We start from the raw sequence: 18,412 nt of genomic DNA, 5'->3' as shown, positions 1-18,412 counted from the left end.
AACTTCTGCCTCCTGGATTCAAGTGATTCTCCTGGCTTAGCCTACTTAGTAGCAGACATGCATCACCATGCCCAGCTAATTTTTTTTTTTTTTTTGACACAGAGTATTGCTCTGTCCCCCAGGCTGGAGTGCAGTGGTGTGATCTCAGCTCACTGCAAGCTCTGCCTCTGGGTTCACGCCATTCTCCTGCCTCAGCCTCCCGAGTAGCTGGGACTACAGGCACCCACCATCATGCCCGGCTAATTTTTTTTTGTATTTTTAGTAGAGATGGGGTTTCACTGTGTTAGCCAAGATGGTCTGGATCTCCTGACCTCGTGATCCGCCCGCCTTGGCCTCCCAAAGTGCTGGGATTATAGGCGTGAGCCACTGCACCTGCCCTAATTTTTGTACTTTTAGTAGAGACAGGGTTTCATTTTGGCCAGGCTGGTCTCGAACTCCTGACCTCAAGTGATCCACCCGCCTCAGCCTCCCAAAGCATTGGGATTACAGGCATGAGCCACTGCGCCTGACCCTGAGTTATACATTTTAATTTTTTTATTTTTATTTATTTATTTATTTATTTTTGAGACAGGATCTCGCTCTGTCACCCAGGCTGGAGTACAGTGGTGCAATCACAGCTCACTGCAGCCTTGAACTCCTGGGCTCAAGCTATCTCCCACCTTGGTCTCCCAAGCAGTTGGGACTACAGGCGCACACCACCATGCCTGGCTAATTTTTTATTTTTTGTAGAGAAGAAGTCTCACTATGTTGTTCAGGCTGGTCTTAAACTCTCAGGCTCAAGTGATCCTCCAGCCTCTGCCTCCCAAAGCGCTGGGATTACAAGGTGTGAGCCACCACACCCAGCCCATTTTAAATATTTAAACACAAGGTTTCAAGGCCTCTATTTGTACTCTTGCTGCAGGTCCTACATATGTTAGAGATGTGTCTACATAACAACAAACCATTTAAACAGAGATGAATGTGCTATGAAGAAGGGCAGGGTGCTATGAAATTTTCTTCCATGAAGACATACTCTAATACAAGGCCAGAGGGGATGGATCACAGGGACAGGTTGCCTAAGAAAGTCATGTTAAACCAAGACTAGTCAGGTGAATAAGAAGTGACACTGCCTGGAGGTGTGGACAGGGTGGGAATTCCAGGCTGCAGAAACAACATATGCAAAGACTCTGAGGCAGAAAAGAGGTAGACATGCTCACAAAACTGAGAAAAGATCCATGTAGCCAAAGAGTAGAAAGCCTGGAAGGTGGGAAGAACAGTGATAGATGAAGCTGGAGAAGTCAGCAGGGGCCAGATCACACAGAGCGTGGGAGGTCACATTAAGGGTTTGGGCTTTTTTTTTTTTTTGAGACGGAGTCTCGCTCTGTCACCCAGGCTGGAGCACAGTGGCCGGATCTCAGCCCACTGCAAGCTCTGCCTCCCGGGTTTACGCCATTCTCCTGCCTCAGCCTCCCGAGTAGCTGGGACTACAGGTGCCCGCCACCTCGCCCGGCTAGTTTTTTTTTTTTTTTTTTTTGTATTTTTTTAGTAGAGACGGGGTTTCACCGTGTTAGCCAGGATGGTCTCGATCTCCTGACCTCGTGATCCGCCCGTCTCGGCCTCCCAAAGTGCTGGGATTACGGATTTGGGCTTTATTCTAAGAGCAGGGAGAAGCTACTGAGGGTTTTCAGTAGAGACATGATGTGATCAGATTTGTGTTCTAAAGGATCACGTATGTCAGCACTTTGTGGAGGAAGGCAACAATGAACTAAGAGTCAGATTAGAGGACTAATGCCATAACCAAGTTGACCCTGGGGAATATCTGCAACTGGAAGCACACTCTGAGACAGAACCTTGTTTGCAAGTGGTTTATTGGGCAGGGGGCAGGGAGCCTTTCGAAGAAAGTGAGAGTTGCAGGACCCGAGAGAGGGAACAGTTGAATGGCACTGCAGTTGTAATCAGCTGAGCCTAAAGAGCTCTGGGACTGGGATGGACCTTCAGAGTTGTCCCAAACTGAGGCAAAGGGCTAGGCCTCTGTACTTTATAACAACCATTCATTGGATACATTCTGCCCCCAGGAAGCAGGCACTGCATTTGGTGAGACAGCTCCCTTTGGCCACAGATAGTGCTCAAGGAAGTACTCAGCTGTGAGCCATCAGCAGCCAACACTCAGCAGCTGGAATAATGAGCACCATGATCCTGAAGGGGGAATCTGGGCTGCACACCACAGCATCCACTACTCGGGGGCTGTGAGACTTCAAGGATGAACCCAGAGGCCCCAGGGAGGACAATGCAGATCAGGGCAAGGCTGGTCACACTCTGCCCCCTGGTGGTACTCCTTGGACATGGGGCCAGCTGGTGGGCCAGGCTCACCTGGCAGGGAACTAAAGTGTGTGGCAGATAAGGGGAAATGAGCAGTGCAAGGAAATCCACACATGAGCCCCTTGCTCCATTTGCCTAAAGCTAGAGAAGAAGGTAATGGTGAAGAAGAATGATTCAGAAACGTGGCACTCATTCATTCTTTTATTCAACCAACTTTTATTAAGTGCCTATTATAGGCCAGGTACTGCTAGGAACTAGGAAAAAAACAAGACTGAAATCATCACTCTAGTGAGGATTACAGAGATATAAAAGTAACTACAGTATAGTAAAGTGTGATAAGTACAAAAATATAGGCATATACATGGGATAGAAGCGACACAGATGAAATAGATGTTCATTCTAAGGGATGAACAGAAAAGGCTTTTGTGTGTGTGTGTGTGTGTGTGTTTGAGACAGAGTCTTGCTCTGTCGCCCAGGCTGGAATGCAGTGGTGCGATCTTGGCTCACTGCAACCTCTGCCTCCTGGGTTCAAGCAATTCTCCTGCCTCAGCCTCCTGAGTAGCTGGGACTACAGGCGTGTGCCACCACACTGAGTTAATTTTTTTATTTTTAGTAGAGACGGGGTTTCACCATGTTGGCTAGGATGGTGTGTGTTTGAGTGCAGATGTCCAGAAAAAATTCACAAAAGTGCTCTAGAAACTTCAGAGTTCAGTACGTAGGAGAAAAGGAGGCAAGTGGGGATGTGGGGGTGACAACATTAGATAAATAGGAGTCAGATTATGAAGGACATAAGATACCATGTGATGGAAAGAGCCTTGAAGAGATTTTAAGTTTAAGAGTGATATGATCTAATTTTTAATGGTAAATCAAGGGGACAGTATAGGATTTACAGGGAGAGGGGGACTTGGTAATTAGTCAGAAAGATCTGGATTCAGATTCCATTTCTCCTGCTAACCAGTTGTGTGACTTTGAGCAAATGAATCTTTAAGCCTGTGTCCACATGTGTAAAATATAGTTGTGAACCGGAATGAGATTATGCATGCAGAGTTGCTGACACAAAGCCTGGCACTTACTGTCCATACCATAAACATTATTCTTCTCTCTTAACTCTCCAAGTGGATTTGCATGCACAGTGTGGGGAGTGGCTTGGTAGGGAGAGGGGTTGGTGTTTGGAGAGGCAGGAGTCCAAGAAGTGCCTTAGAAGCTATCACCTGAAGCCAGGTGAGAGATAAGCCCTGAACTAAGGCCCTGGCCATGGGGATATTTACAGACTTGAGAGCTAATTGAGAAGTACAAATCCAAAGGTCCTGGCATCTGATTAGCTATGGAGGATAAGAATAGTCTAGACTGATTCCCTTTGGGGCAATTGGACAGATGATGGTGCCATTTGCTGAGGTAGGAAACCATGAGAGCAAGTGCAGGATTATGGAGAAGAAGATGACCTTCAGGTCAACCATGCTGCCACCAGTGTGCACACCTTTCGGCCCAAAGGGTGGCCAAGAGGCATCTGTTTGCAGCTGGGTAAGTGTGGACAGAGTTTGGATCTACAGCCTGGGGAGAAAGAGATCCAAATACATATACCTGAGGTTGAGTATAGGCTACAGCCTGAGGGAGAAAAGACGGGGACCAGCAGCAAGCCCATAGCTGGAGACCAGCTCTCATTATCCCACTATGTTCCAGCATAAAACACCAAGAAATCTGAGAATCAAGATTGTTTCTGTTGCAAGTGGCAGAACTCCAATTAAAATTAGCTTGAGCAAGAAAAGAAATGCATCGATTCCTATAACTGAAATCAGGAATCCATTGCTCACCATCTCCCTGTCTGCTTCCTCTAGGCTGGCTTCTTAGACAGGTTCCTGCTTTGCAGTGCCAAGCTAATACCCAGCAGCTCCAGGTTTATATTCTACCAGCTCAGCAACTCAGCAGAAACAGAGCTCACTTCCAAAGTTTTCAGAAAAAGTCCCGGAGAGGGATCTCATGCCCATCCTTGAACATCCCTGATTGCTGTGGCCAGAGTGAGGAACACAAAAGTTGGCTAAACTGCAAGCCTACCCCCAAGAGGGGTGACATAAGACCCACATACAATACAGACTGAGGAGACGGTTCCCCAGAAGAAAATCAGGGTGCTATTACCAGAAAGGAGGAGTGGATGCTGAGCAGACACCCATCATAGGAACACTGAGTTTGAGGTGCTATATAGCATTGCGGGTGATATCCAGTGGTCTCAGGTTGGAGAGAGATGTCTGAATGGAGATATAGCTTGAGAAATCACCTGAAGACCTTATGGTGGTAGCTGGGTGGGCAGATGCATTTCCTCATTGGATTGTGGAGAGAAAGAATGACCACGCCGGGCGTGGTGGCTCACACCAGTAATCCCAGCACTTTGGGAGGCTGAGGCGGGCGGATCACGAGGTCAGGAGTTGGAGACCAGCTTGGCCAACATGGAGAAACCCCGTCTCTACAAAAAATACAAAAAATTAGCCGAGTGTGGTGGCGGGCGCCTGTAATCCCAACTACTCTGGTGGTTGAGGCAGGATAATTGCTTGAACCCAGGAAGCGGAGTGTGCAGTGAGCCGAGATCACACCACTGCACTCCAGCCTGGGTGACAGAGTAAGACTCCGTCGGGGGTGGGGTGTGTGCCGGGGGAGGAGAATGACCAGATCAGAGGACCAAGGAAGAGACCCAGGGGTGGAGAGACTCCACCATTTCACGGTAAGATAGAAAGAAGCCTTGATCAGGAGGAGAAGCGGGGATTTAGGAGTTGGGGACTAAGTAGACCTTAGCATTGGGCACTTGGACTATAGAAAGGCCCAGGACTCAGGGCGTCGGGTCCCCAGAAGGAGGAACTGAAAAGGCAATGCCCAACCCCCTAACTTCTAGACGTCTGGCTCCTGTGGCCTCCCGCCCCTGGCCTCGCCTCTCGTTCCTAGCTTGTTTGCCACCTAGTGTCTCTCCTGGGAGCAAGAGTCCTCAAAGTTACATCATGTGCGGCGGGTAGGGCGGTGGCGGATGCGGGCGGGACCTCGAAGTCGGGGGCCGAAGGGTGGACCCAGTCCTCCAATGGGAGAGGTGGGTTTGGCGGTTGGGAAGCAGGGGTTGGGGCGGCGGCTGGGCTGACCTGGGGCCTGGTGCCCCGAGGCCGAGGGAGCCAGCCTGCTGGCAGGGCGGAGGAAAGCTCGCGCCAGCCCTACCAGGTTCCGCCCCCGCGCCTGCCCCCCTCCTTTTTAAGCGCCTCCCGCCAGCCTCTGCTGTGGCTCGCTTCGCCTCGCTCCCTCCTTCCCCGCCTTCCATACCTCCCCGGCTCCGCTCGGTTCCGTGGCCACCCCGCAGCCCCTGCCCAGGTGCCATGGCCGCATTGTACCGCCCCGGCCTGCGGTGAGTGACCCCCGGCCCGGGGCCCACCCGCACCTTCCGCTGCGCTCGCCCTCTCGGGGCTGCCAGTGGCGCTCTCCTGCTCTCAGCCTCCACCAGGTTTCCCATCCTAGGCGGAGGCGGGCAGGGGCGACTGCTGTGGGTCCAGCCTCCCGCGCCGTGCGTCTCTTGGGAGGGCAGCCGGTCGGTGCTCCTCGTTTCCGTCCGCACCTCCCCTTCTCTGCCTCGCTCGCCTCTGATCGCGCGATCTCTATCCGTCACTCTCAGAACTTCCTCTCCCTCCTCGCTCGTCTCTGCTGAGTCGGGTCTCCGCATATCCTCCTTTCCTTCCCAGATACCTCCCTCGGACCTCTACCGGGCTCCCAGCCAGCGCCCCAGGGTACTTCGAGAGGCAGCAGGGCCCTGGGGACAAGGGTACGTGAGCCCCGGGAGACTGAGCTCAGAGCCCCTTAAAGAAGATGGGAAGGTTAAACATCCATTCCCGGCCTTTCAGGGACTGGAAGGACTGGAACCTGGCGGGAAGTCCAGGGCAGCCCCAGGGACCTGGGGCCAGGAGAGGGAGGCAAGCAAGGTGGGAGGAGGGTGCCAAGTTGCCTTCGTTTCTTACATAGCTGGCTTCCTCCTCTGTCCAGGCCTGGAGCCCCCAGGCTCGTCCTGTTTGTCTGCTCGTCCTGTTAGTCTCCTTTCTATTTATTCTCTGAGGCCTCTCTTCTCAGCTTTTGTCTCAGAGTCGGAAGTGACCCACATCTCTCGAACAGCCCGTTCCACTTGGGCAGCCCTTGTGGGTAGTCGTTGAAGGAAAGGTCCCACTTAGGGGGCTGTAGGAGGGTGTGGGGGCTTCACAAGAGATAACGTGAGCGAGGCTCCAGCTGCAGAGAGGCTCTGCTCAAGGATGTGTGTCTTGAAAGTTAATGCTCAGAGAGAACTTCCCTCTGAGGCAGGAACAGACCCCGGTACCAGTAGCCCTCCTCCCCTGCCCCTGAGGCCACACTGATCATCTATCCTGCTTTAGCGGAAACCACCCCAGCTTCTACCCCAGCCAGACTCAAGCTCCCGCATCCATGCTCTGAGCTTTCTCCCTTCCCCAGGCTAACACCCTCTGAGTCCCAGCTGCCAGCAGGCTGCTGTTTCACCCTCCCACCAACACCAAAGCTCTCTAGGCATGTGGCCTCTAGGAAGGAGAGCCAGGGGAAGCACAGAGTCACGCGGTCCTGGGTGTGGGGGCAGTTTCTGATGGGCGAGGCCTTGGTAGAGAAGGAGAGTAACATCCTTCTCATGGCCTTTGCTCTCTCAGGCTTACTCCACCTTGGGTCCAGGCCAATCAGAGCAGACCTTGCTTCTGTCTCCCCCAGGGCCATGAGAGGACAGACAACAGGACGCTGACCTCCTAAGAATTAAGCCCATGAACTCCAGACAGTGACACTCATTCCCCAGTGGTCAACCTTCCACACAGTTCAGAAATACCCGAGGGCAACATTTTATGCAATCATTGTTGGTCCAAGTGGGCAGCAGCAGATCAGGGCCTGGAAGCCCAGCATCCAGTCACCTATTCTCTGTGCAAGAGTCCTCATCTAGAAACCTGGCACTGGAAAGACTGGGACCTTTGCTTGGGGCTTTCATAGTCTTACAGCATACACACCAGAAGGAAAGAATAAAAACAGTTGCCATTTTAACTTATAAAAAAACTATGCTCAGAAATGGAAATAAAATGGATGAGGCTTCAAACATCAGACATATGAAGATATGAAGTTGTCACCTGGCCCCAGCTTCTTGACACTTGGGCCAAAGGCCCCTACTCTTTTTTTTTTTTTTTTTTTTTGAGACAGAGTCTCGCTCTGTTGCCCAGGCTGGAGTGCAGTGTCACAATCTCGGCTCACTGCAACCTCCACCTCCCGGGTTCAAGTGATTCTCCTGCCTCAGCCTCCTGAGTCGCTGGGACTACAGGCACACGCCACCACATCTGGCTAATTTTTGTATTTTTAGTAGACGGGGTTTCACCATGTTGGCCAGTATGGTCTTGATCTCCTGACCTCGTGATTCACCTGCCTCAGCCTCCCAAAGTGCTGGAATTACAGGCATGAGCCACCATGCCCAGCCATCCCCCTACTCATTTCTAAACATTGATTAAACAGTTAAACATGGGCATGGGCTACACATGCAGTAACATCAGCATGCCTACATGGACACTTCCACACAGCCAGGCATGTGCCTTTTTTGCTCATTTGGCCATATCTGTCCCTAACTGACTAGGAGACACCCTCCTCAAGCCTCATAAAGGCTACAAGGTACATGTGTCCTGAACACATCCCACACACCAACTGCAACCTGCTCTTCATGGTCCCTGCATGCAGACATGTTTTAGCAGGCTGCAACAGCCCAAGCTTTCTGTCTCCCCACCACCCGCCTTGTCCACCCTTGATGACAGCAGCTAGCTCATTGTTTCCCTGTTTCTCCTGTAGGCTTAGCTGGCATGGGCTGAGCCCTTTAGGCTGGCCATCATGCCGTAGCATCCAGACCCTGCGAGTGCTTAGTGGAGATCTGGGTCAGCTTCCCACTGGCGTTCAAGATTTTGTAGAGCACAGTGCCCGCCTGTGCCAACCAGAGGGCATCCACATCTGTGATGGAACAGAGGCTGAGAATACTGCCACACTGACCCTGCTGGAGCAGCAGGGCCTCATCCGAAAGGTCCCCAAGTACAATAACTGGTAAGCCTTGGGCTCCACAACCTGCAAGATAGGTGCACTGAGGCCACTTTGGGTTCACCAAGACATAATCAACTTAACTAGAACATCCTAATGGAATGAACAAGAATGAGAGCTTTGGGGTAAACGGACTCAGAAACTGGGATTTGCTCATGCCTATAATCCCAGCACTTTGGGAGGCCAAGGCGGGTGGATCACCAGAGGTCGGGAGTTTGAGACCAGCCTGACCAACATAGAGAAACCCCGTCTCTACTAAAAAAAAATATATATATATACACACACACACACACACACACACACATACAAAAATTAGCCCAGCGTGGTGGCACATGCCTGTAATCCCAGCTACTTGGGAGGCTGAAGCAGGAGAATCACTTAAACCCAGGAGGCAGAGGTTGCAGTGAGCCGAGATCCCGTCGTTGCACTCCAGCCTGGGCAATAACAGTGAAACTCTGTCACAAAAAAAGAAACTTGTTTTTTTTGTTTTGTTTTGTTTTTTGAGACAGAGTCTCGCTGTATCACCCAGGCTGGAGTACAGTGGCATGATTTCAGCTCACAGCAACCTCTGCCTCCCAGGTTCAAGCAATTCTCCTGCCTCAGCCTCCCAAGTAGCTGGGATTACAGGCATGCGCCACCACGCCCAGCTGATTTTCGTATTTTTAGTAGAGACAGGGTTTCACCATGTTGGCCAAGTTGGTCTCAAACTCCTGACCTCAAGTGATCCACCCACCTCAGCCTCCCAAAGTGCTGGGATTACAGGCGTCAGCCACTGTGTCTGGCCTGCTTTGTAGTTTAAATGAAGAAGCTGATATAAATAAGATCCTTTGCTTTTTTTTTTTTTTTTTTTCTCACCAGTTCAGGGAGCTTTTGCCAGGGGCAGAGACCCCCAGAGGGCTGAGACCTTGGGGAAACACCCCTTAGATGGGACAAAGTCTGGAGGAAGGGCCTGAGATGTGATTGGGTGGGGAAAAATAAGGCCAACAGAAGACCTGGAGTCAAAGCTGGACTTGAAAAAGTGGGTCTAGGGACAAGGGAAACCTGCTGACAATGCGCTCTCCCCCAGCTGGCTGGCCCGCACAGACCCCAAGGATGTGGCACGAGTAGAAAGCAAGACGGTGATTGTAACTCCTTCTCAGCGGGACACGGTACCTCTCCCGGCTGGTGGGGCCCGTGGGCAGCTGGGCAACTGGATGTCCCCAGCTGATTTCCAGCGAGCTGTGGATGAGAGGTTTCCAGGCTGCATGCAGGGTAACCAGGGCAGGGACAGAGTGGCAGGGGCATGGAAGATATGAACAGGTTTGGAACCCTTCATCCAGGGGATGCTTTCCTCCACAGGCCGCACCATGTATGTGCTTCCATTCAGCATGGGTCCTGTGGGCTCCCCGCTGTCCCGCATTGGGGTGCAGCTCACTGACTCAGCCTACGTGGTGGCAAGCATGCGTATTATGACCCGACTGGGGACACCTGTGCTTCAGGCCCTGGGAGATGGTGACTTTGTCAAGTGTCTGCACTCCGTGGGCCAGCCCCTGACAGGACAAGGTAAGCACCTGCTCTGCCCCAAGGGGGACACAGAGGCCTTCTTGTACTCGGAGGAAATCCCAAATCCTACTTCTCCACAGACCCTAAGAACCTGTCCTCTCTGGCAACCTAATTCCCAAGATCCAGAGCAACAGTCTCAGCGGAGGTGTGAGGCTGTGTTTGCAGAGCACTTTGCACAAGATTGAGAAAAGTCCGTGTCCAAGAATAGGGGCACAAAAGCTGATGGTTATGATGAGGTGGGGGCTTCAGCCACCTCTTGGTGCTGCTACTGCTCCCAAGTATCTCTCCTGCCAACCCCTGATCCCTCTGGCCCCTGACACCCCAGTTTGCGATGCTGCTGCCAGCAGCCCCATGACCCCATTATCCCCAGGGGAGCCGGTGAGCCAGTGGCCGTGCAACCCAGAGAAAACCCTGATTGGCCACGTGCCTGACCAGCGGGAGATCGTCTCGTTCGGCAGCGGCTATGGTGGCAACTCCCTGCTGGGCAAGAAGTGCTTTGCCCTGCGCATCGCCTCTCGGTTGGCCCGGGATGAGGGCTGGCTGGCAGAGCACATGCTGGTGAGGGCCTGGTGAGGAGCAGGGCAGCTGCCGGGGACGGGGCAGGGGTGGGGCCTGGCCAGTGCCTCAGCCTCACCTCCCTCCTGCCAGGGCCAGGCTGTTGGGCAAGGACTCTACTTGAAGGGCCAAAACTTTGGCCTTAGGCTGCTGAATGTTGGGGTTTCCCCTGCCACTCACCCAGGCCTAATGGCAGGGCAGTCACCTATATAGTGAATAAACATTGGTCCTCCCTGTTAAACCCTAGCTGTCCTTCCCCATGAAGACCATGCCCTGACCTTTGGTGACCTCTTTCTTATTCCCTCTCTCCCCAACGCACAGATCCTGGGCATCACCAGCCCTGCAGGGAAGAAGCGCTATGTGGCAGCCGCCTTCCCCAGTGCCTGTGGCAAGACCAACCTGGCCATGATGCGGCCCGCACTGCCAGGCTGGAAAGTGGAGTGTGTGGGGGATGACATTGCTTGGATGAGGTTTGACAGTGAAGGTGAGGACCCTCAGATCACACTCTTGGTTCTGGCTCTTGTCAGAGCCTCGGGGTCTCCTCTCTAGTGTTCACAGTGACTTTGTCAGTGAGAAAGTTTCCTGAACACCCAACCCTGCTGGCAGCCCAGCCACCTTAGAGACAGCCTTTCCTCATCAGATCTTGAGTCCATCTCAGGACAGGGTGGGGTGGAGCAGGACCTTCTTTGGTCTTACATCTCAAGTTTTCCTTGTTTGGTCCTTCCTTTCTTTCACTTCTTCTAACAGGTCGACTCCGGGCCATCAACCCTGAGAACGGCTTCTTTGGGGTTGCCCCTGGTACCTCTGCCACCACCAATCCGAACGCCATGGCTACAATCCAGAGTAACACTATTTTTACCAATGTGGCTGAGACCAGCGATGGTGGCGTGTACTGGGAGGGCATTGACCAGCCTCTTCCACCTGGTGTTTCTGTGACCTCCTGGCTGGGCAAACCCTGGAAACCTGGTATGTGCAGTAGGGAAGGTGTGGCACAGCCTCCAGGCCTCAGCACCTTAATGGTGGAAAAGCCTTCTCCAGGACCTCCAGCCATCTTCTAAGACTGCCAGGAGGCATAGAAGTCATGAACGTCTGCAGTTTCCAGTCCCAGGCAAAATCTCAGTTCATGTCCCAACTCCACCAGTCACTGGTTTTGTGATCTGGCTAAGTTGCTCAACCCCTAAGCTTTAGTTTCCACATCAGTTGAATGAAGGTAGTTGTGATAGTACCTATCTCATGAGGTTGTTGGAGGATTAAAGAGTGCATAAAAAGGGTTTAGCACACTGACAAACACACAGTAGACTCTCAATAATAAATACAGGCTGGATTTTTTTAATGAAAGGAAAAGGAAGGACTTTTGAACATTGTTATAGAAGGTATTGGGCTCCAAGCACTATCCATAAAGTTTGACCCATTAGGAAAACAGGAAACCTGCCTCCTTTGCTCTGACTCTCCTCCTGCCACTTGGCTCCCACTGTCCCCTGTATAATAACCACTGTCTAAAGGTCAGTAGTGTTATCCTCACCCTTCCCCTGTCCCTCCAAAGCATTCACCCCAGTCCTTCCTATAAACAAAATCAGGTCAGTGCTTGAGTCTTTCCCAGAAGCTAGTTTCTGAATCCTGTCATTACCCCGGGCGCCTGGGAGTCCCACCTCTCCCTCAGCCCTGCACTCTGGACCTTCAGTATTCTTTCCATGGCCTTCTGCAGTCAGGCAGTCCAGACACCGAGGTGGGGGCAAAGAAGAGCGTGGGAGAGGAGAGTGGCCTTGTGGTCACTGAAGCCTATATTCAGGTTTGCCAGGCTGGCCTAGCAGTCACCCTCCTTGCCTCATCTAATCACCCTTTATTTTTACTAGCACCATCATTAAGCCCCTCTCAGCCTTCCCACCCAACTGAGAAATCCAAGAAACTTTCATCTTTCCCCACAGGCTAGTTCCCCAACCCTTTCATCATCTCCAGATTCGGGGGTATAACTAAGGCATCTTGTCCCCAGCTTCAATTCCCAGAACAATACCCTGTGTTAGGGTCCTGCACTGGGTGCTGATGAAGGATGGCTCTTATCTGCGATGGGAGGCAGAAGCTGGGGGATGGGACACAGTGGGGATTTGGGCCCCATGGCTTCCTCACCCCCCAGGTCTAACCAGCAACCTCTAGCAGAGAAGGGGATGTGTCCACTCAGGGGCCACACAGTGGTGCTTCATACATGTGCCACTGACTTAGTCCCAATCCCTCTCCAGGACACCTGAAGGTGCCAAGTATGACCTGGGCTCCTAAGGTTATCCCTACCCATGTGATATCCCTCTCTATTCTTCAAGCCCTATCACTTCATCAGGGTCTAAGCAGGGCAGGGAAATCTCCAGCATTTTGTTAGCTTTAAAATCAATTCCTTGCTGGGTGGACATCTATAATCCCAGCACTTTGGGAGGCTGAGGCGGGTGAATCACCTGAGGTCAGGAGTTCGAGACCAGGCTGGCAACATGGCAAAACCCCATCTCTACTAAAAATACAAAAATCAGCTGGGCATCATGGCTCACGCCTGTAATCCCAGCTACTCAGGAGGCAGGAGAATCGCTTGATCCCAGGAGGCAGAGGTTGTAGTGAGACAAGATCGTGCCACTGCACTCCAGCCTGGTGACAGAGTGAAACTCTGTCTCACAAATAAATTAATTAATTAATAAAATAAAATCAGGCCAGGCGCAGTGGCTCACGCCTGTAATCCTAGCACTTTGGGAGGCTGAGGTGGGCAGATCACCTAAGGTCACGAGTTTGAAACCAGCCTGGCCAACATGGTGAAACACCATCTCTATTAAAAATACAAAAAAATCAGCCAGGCATAGTGGTGGGTGCCTGTAATCCCAGCTATTGGGGAGGCTGAGGCAGGAGAATTGCTCGAACCCAGGAGGCGGAGGTTGCAGTAAGCTGAGATTGCGCCACTGCGCTCGCTACAGCCTGGGCAACAGAGTGAGACTCCACCTCAAAAATAAAAAGATAAAATAAATTCCTGTTTGCATTTTGATAACTTAGGAGAGTCTGTCTTCCCCAGTTTGCTGATGGAAAGTCAATTGTCTGAGGTACTAAGCTGACATTCTCAGTTTTTGCTTTAGGTTTGGGCATTTATATAATAATCTCGCAAATAACGAAATAGTTTCTGGGGGAAAAATTATTATAACCTTATGCCCATATCTAACTCCATTCCCTTGAGCCCTGGTCAGTGCCAAGTGCCAGTAGCTTGGCACAAACATTAGTGTGCTGCCAAACCCCAATTCCTCTCCCACTCTTTTCTCACATAGCTCAGCTGGCAGCACCTTCATGGCTAAATAACCTGAGCTTTTGGAGATGCCCTGGCTCCCTTCTCTCTGCTCCTTATCACACAAAGTTCTAGGCAGCTGATGAGACAAAAAAAAAAAAAAAAAAAGAACCCTGCAAGAATGTGTGCCCATGTATGTGTGTGTTGGGAGTCGACATGACCTTGGAAATAATAGTGTTTGTATTTCCTCTGCCAGGTGACAAGGAGCCCTGTGCACATCCCAACTCTCGCTTTTGTGCCCCGGCTCGCCAGTGCCCTATCATGGACCCAGCCTGGGAGGCCCCAGAGGGTGTCCCCATTGACGCCATCATCTTTGGTGGCCGCAGACCCAAAGGTAAACAACATGTGAGCTCCATGTTCTTGGCAAAAGGGCTATGTCTGTATCAGGGTCTACCTCCTTCCCTCTGATCCAGAGCCTCGGCCTGCATCTTACCTGTAGCTGTCTGTCTCCAGAGTTCTCCCCTGGTGAATGCAAACTTGGGAGGAGGCAAAGGGTCTGAAAATGGGATAGCCAAGGTCCTAGGAGAGAGAGTACCAGTCAAGCTCACAAGAAGGGCTGGAGTGAGGGTCCAAAGAAAACGGCTGCCTGTGACTCTGTTCATTGGTGATCTAGGGGTACCCCTGGTATACGAGGCCTTCAACTGGCGTCATGGGGTGTTTGTGGGCAGTGCCATGCGCTCTGAGTCCACTGCTGCAGCAGAACACAAAGGTGAGCACCCTCGCCATTCCTCCCTCTCCTCTGTGCGCACACAGCACTTCCTCTCTCCCTTCCTGAGCCAGACCTTCCTTTTGTCCACCCCTGGAGTCTGATATGGCTCCACCTCTTCCCACTTCTATCTTTTCCCCATCCCTGAAGATATTCCAGAACCATGAGCCTTTCACAGCTTCTTCCAACTGGGTGCAGGGTGCCCTTCCCTTCCCCAGTGAGAAGGAAGACTCCTTACCCATCTTGCTCCCCTCCCTAGGGAAGATCATCATGCACGACCCATTTGCCATGCGGCCCTTTTTTGGCTACAACTTTGGGCACTACCTGGAACACTGGCTGAGCATGGAGGGGCGCAAGGGGGCTCAGCTGCCCCGTATCTTCCATGTCAACTGGTTCCGGCGTGACGAGGCAGGGCACTTCCTGTGGCCAGGCTTTGGGGAGAATGCTCGGGTGCTAGACTGGATCTGCCGGCGGTTAGAGGGGGAGGACAGTGCCCGAGAGACACCCATTGGGCTGGTGCCAAAGGAAGGAGCCTTGGATCTCAGTGGCCTCGGAGCTATAGACACCACTCAGCTGTTATCCCTCCCCAAGGATTTCTGGGAACAGGAGGTTCGTGACATTCGGAGCTACCTGACAGAGCAGGTCAACCAGGATCTACCCAAAGAGGTGTTGGCTGAGCTTGAAGCCCTGGAAAGACGTGTGCACAAAATGTGACCTGAGGCTGTAGTCTAGCAAGAGGACATAGCACCCTCATCTGGGAATAGGGAAGTCACCTTGCAGAAAATACGAGCAATCTGATATTAACTAACATCTTCTATGTGCCATAGACCTTCCCACAAAGACTGTCCAATAATAAGAGATGCTGATCTATTTTACACAAGATTGTGCTGTTTTCATTTCCCACCTATCTTCACAGGCTTCCCTCTAACACCAATCTCACAATCTTCTTCCAGCCCCTGGAAGAAGCACAGCCCAGCACAATCAAAGATCTGTTTTACAGGCAGCTCTAGCACTGGGTCACAGACATAGGAATTGCTGGGAGAAGGCACTATCCACTCTATGTCCCGAGTTTAAAAAAAAAAAAAAAAAAAAAGGTGAGGCTGGGTGCGGTGGCTCACGCCTGTAATCCCAGCACACTTTGGGAGGCTGAGGCGGGCGGATCACAAGGTCAGGGGATTGAGACCATCTTGGCTAACACGGTGAAACCCTGTAGCTACTAAAAATACCAAAAAAAAAAATTAGCCAGGCGTGGTGGCGGGTGCCTGTAGTCCTAGCTGCTTGGGAGGCTGAGGCAGGAGAATGGTGTGAACCCAGGAGGCAGAGCTTGCAGTGAGCCTAAATCGTGCCACTGCACACTCCAGCCTGGGCGACAGAGAAAGACTCCATCTCAAAAAAAAAAAAAAAAATGGTGAGGGCCTGAGCAAGCTGCTCAGTACAGCCCCCAGGCCTAAAATTCCTGATCTCCCACTTAGATTGCAGAAGCCTCTACAACCCCATTCTCCAGTGAAGTGGCTTCATTGTCAGTTCTCAAATTTGTTCTTCCCCCGCCTGACCTGGCACTGGGAGTTACATAGTATTCATGGAAGCATATTCAATATTAGGACAGCTAACAACACTTCTGTAGCACCTTCTATGTGCCAGGCACTGCCGAGGCCATCTCGGTCGGGGAGACCCTAACCCAGTGGTGCTAGAGGAATTAAAGACACACACAGAGAAATATAGAGGTGTGGAATAGGAAATCAGTGGTCTCACAGCCTTGAGAGCTGACAGCCTCGAACAGAGATTTACCCACATATTTATTGACAGCAAGTCAGTGATAAGCATTGTTTTTATAGATTATAGATTAACTAAAAGTATTCCTTATGGAAAACAAACGGATGGGCCAAAATAAAGGGATGGGCTCTGGCTAGTTATCTGCAGCAGGAGCATGTCCTTAAGGCACAGATCGCTCATGCTATTGTTTGTGGTTTAAGAACCCCTTTAAGCAGTTTTCCACCCTGGGTGGGCCAAGTGTTCCTTGCCCTCATTCCGGTAAACCCACAACCTTCTAGCGTGGGTGTCATGGCCATCACGAACATGTTGCAGTGCTGCAGAGATTTTGTTTATGGCCAGTTTTGGGTCCGGTTTATGGCCAGATTTTGGGGGCCTATTCCCAACATGTCCCCCTTATTTGATTTGCAAAGTGATAAAAACAAAGGCAGCTTTGTCAAGCTGAGCTACTTCTCGCAGGAGTTGCAGGAGTCAGGATCCACATCTGCGGACTATACAAAGACAAATGACACAGATTAGAAGCACAATCATCATTGACATCACAGAGCTTCCAAGTGTTTTTATCCATTTTAATGGGTTACTAGCTGCTAATCTGTCTGCAGCTCCTTCAAGCACTCCAGTTCCTGGCATTAAGGTCAGGTGTGCCTGGAATGCCTCAAATGTTTGTTCTTTTAATAATAGTTTCCACAAATCCTTGTTTAGCTCCTACAACAGGCCACATCATTTGAGGTTGAGATGTCACTATACCACCACAGTTCCAGATAATAGGAACTCTTGCCGTACTTCTTATCATTTCTACCATCTGACCACTTTGTTCAGACCAGCTGAACATAGTGTGACCATGGTATGCAGACTGAGAGGTGCAATTCAAGCTAAAGATCCCCTTAGAGGACCAATTAATAATGACTCCATGGGAATCATAGAGCAGCACTTCTGCCTGTTCTGCAATGCAATCGTCCTAAACAAGTATGTTCATTTTTTCTAACTGAGGCAATCCTGTTTACAAATAGGTTTTTGAGGGCAGTATGCCTCAATTATAGGAGCAGATTTATTATGGTAAATACTGAGATCAGAAAGCATGTGTAACTGATCATAGAGTGATTACATCCAGACATTATTGCCAGACAAGATTGATAAATATGCCCAATAAGTATAATTGTTCTCTGTGTTAGCCCTTGGTGAAGAAATACTCATGGCAATGGTGATCACCGCTATCATAGCTACCATTAAATTACTCATTGTGACTGGTTGTCCCACTTTGCTCAGGTTTTCTTCCGCCATCTGTGACTGCTTCTTGATCTGTCTCCAGGTGGGTGGCTGTGTTCGACGGGTGTTACTCGTGACAGTTGGGGTCCTCCTCTCTCAGCATCAGTCTCAACATGGCTGCAACCGGGGGGTTCTCGGGATCCTCCTGGAATCTCTTTCTCAGCATCTCACTCATGATAAGCTTTCAGGTGTCTTGATAGTATCAAAATTGGCTGTTGATTTTGGCCTGGAAAAACACAAACATAACCTCTACCCCAAGTTTATTATTTTACCTATTTCCCAACTTTTTGTTATCAGATCTCTCCACCAAACCAGTTGTTCGGCTTCCGTCTTTGCAGTTGGTTTCTGTAGATGCTGTTCAGCTGCTGATACCATCTGGCCTTTGGGCAGGCTCAAAAAATTTAAAGTTAATAATGCCAAATTCAGTTGCATCTGCAGTGTTCCATATTCCCTGTTTTCCTCCCTTTGCTTTTGCAACTGCCGTTTTAGGGAGAGATTCATTCTTTCCACTGTGGCTTGTCCTTGAGAATTATATGGGATACCAGTAATGTGTTTAATATTCCATACAGAGAAAAATGTAGCTAGAGATTGGCTAGTATAGCCTGGGACATTATCTGTTAACCATTTTAAAGGTATAGGTTCTGGAGGCTTAACAATGGCTGCCATCAAAAATGATATTCTAAACCTTGGTGGGAACTGTTGTCCTTTTGCTTGAAGCGGTTTTTTTAAACCTTGCAAATTTTGTCTAGTTCCATACCAGGGACATACCCCATTTCATGCATCATATGTTGACTTTGAGGGCTATATAATTGTTCTGGAATTAGAAGTTGTGCTCCCCATTGTTGCAATAAATCTCTTCCCCATAAATTTATAGGTACAGAAGTTATAACTGGTTGAAT

The 18,412-nt window shown here is 50.6% G+C and overlaps 2 protein-coding genes across 15 annotated transcripts in view; one reads left to right on the top strand and one right to left on the bottom strand.

Annotated features, from left to right (window-relative positions):
- Positions 1 to 18,412, bottom strand: part of NRL (neural retina leucine zipper) — a 37,771-nt gene that overhangs the window by 7,896 nt on the left and 11,463 nt on the right. For 2 of the 12 annotated variants that reach the window (XM_033188480.1, XM_033188482.1), the window contains exons 1-2: positions 5,708 to 6,011; positions 4,432 to 4,756 (exon numbers count right to left, since the gene is read on the bottom strand). The exons of 3 other annotated variants lie outside the window; for them this stretch is intronic. The gene's annotated coding sequence lies outside the window, so the exon portion shown is untranslated. Of the gene's footprint in view, positions 1 to 4,431; positions 4,757 to 5,707; positions 6,012 to 6,278; positions 7,340 to 16,399; positions 17,740 to 18,412 lie in introns of those variants that run through there. 7 more of the 12 variants (XM_033188483.1, XM_033188488.1, XM_033188481.1 and 4 more) reach the window with 6 other exon arrangements.
- Positions 5,383 to 15,354, top strand: PCK2 (phosphoenolpyruvate carboxykinase 2, mitochondrial). Of its 3 annotated transcripts, none has more exons than XM_033188435.1 (10): positions 5,383 to 5,674; positions 8,131 to 8,376; positions 9,437 to 9,621; positions 9,709 to 9,912; positions 10,283 to 10,470; positions 10,789 to 10,951; positions 11,215 to 11,433; positions 13,968 to 14,105; positions 14,385 to 14,480; positions 14,737 to 15,354. In XM_033188435.1, exons 1-10 carry the CDS (start codon positions 5,646 to 5,648, stop codon positions 15,189 to 15,191), a joined length of 1,923 nt encoding a protein of 640 aa, XP_033044326.1. In that variant the 5' UTR covers positions 5,383 to 5,645; the 3' UTR covers positions 15,192 to 15,354. The 3 variants fall into 3 exon arrangements, with proteins under 3 accessions (XP_033044326.1, XP_033044328.1, XP_033044327.1); XM_033188437.1 differs by having other exon boundaries at positions 5,423 to 5,493; XM_033188436.1 differs by lacking the exon at positions 5,383 to 5,674 and adding an exon at positions 6,006 to 6,085 and having other exon boundaries at positions 14,737 to 15,352.

Source organism: Trachypithecus francoisi, unplaced genomic scaffold (assembly GCF_009764315.1).
Source record: "Trachypithecus francoisi isolate TF-2019V2 unplaced genomic scaffold, Tfra_2.0 Lachesis_group3, whole genome shotgun sequence".
NCBI classification, from domain to species: domain Eukaryota; kingdom Metazoa; phylum Chordata; class Mammalia; order Primates; family Cercopithecidae; genus Trachypithecus; species Trachypithecus francoisi.
This window is presented reverse-complemented; position numbering and strand designations above follow the sequence as displayed.

Coding starts and splice junctions, on each gene's coding strand:
- PCK2 (XM_033188435.1), top strand. CDS start 5,646: ATGGCCGCATTGTACCGCCCCGGCCTGCG. Junction 14,106..14,384: donor TGGTGGCCGCAGACCCAAAG/GTAAACAACATG, acceptor TTGGTGATCTAG/GGGTACCCCTGGTATACGAG. Junction 14,481..14,736: donor TGCTGCAGCAGAACACAAAG/GTGAGCACCCTC, acceptor TCCCCTCCCTAG/GGAAGATCATCATGCACGAC.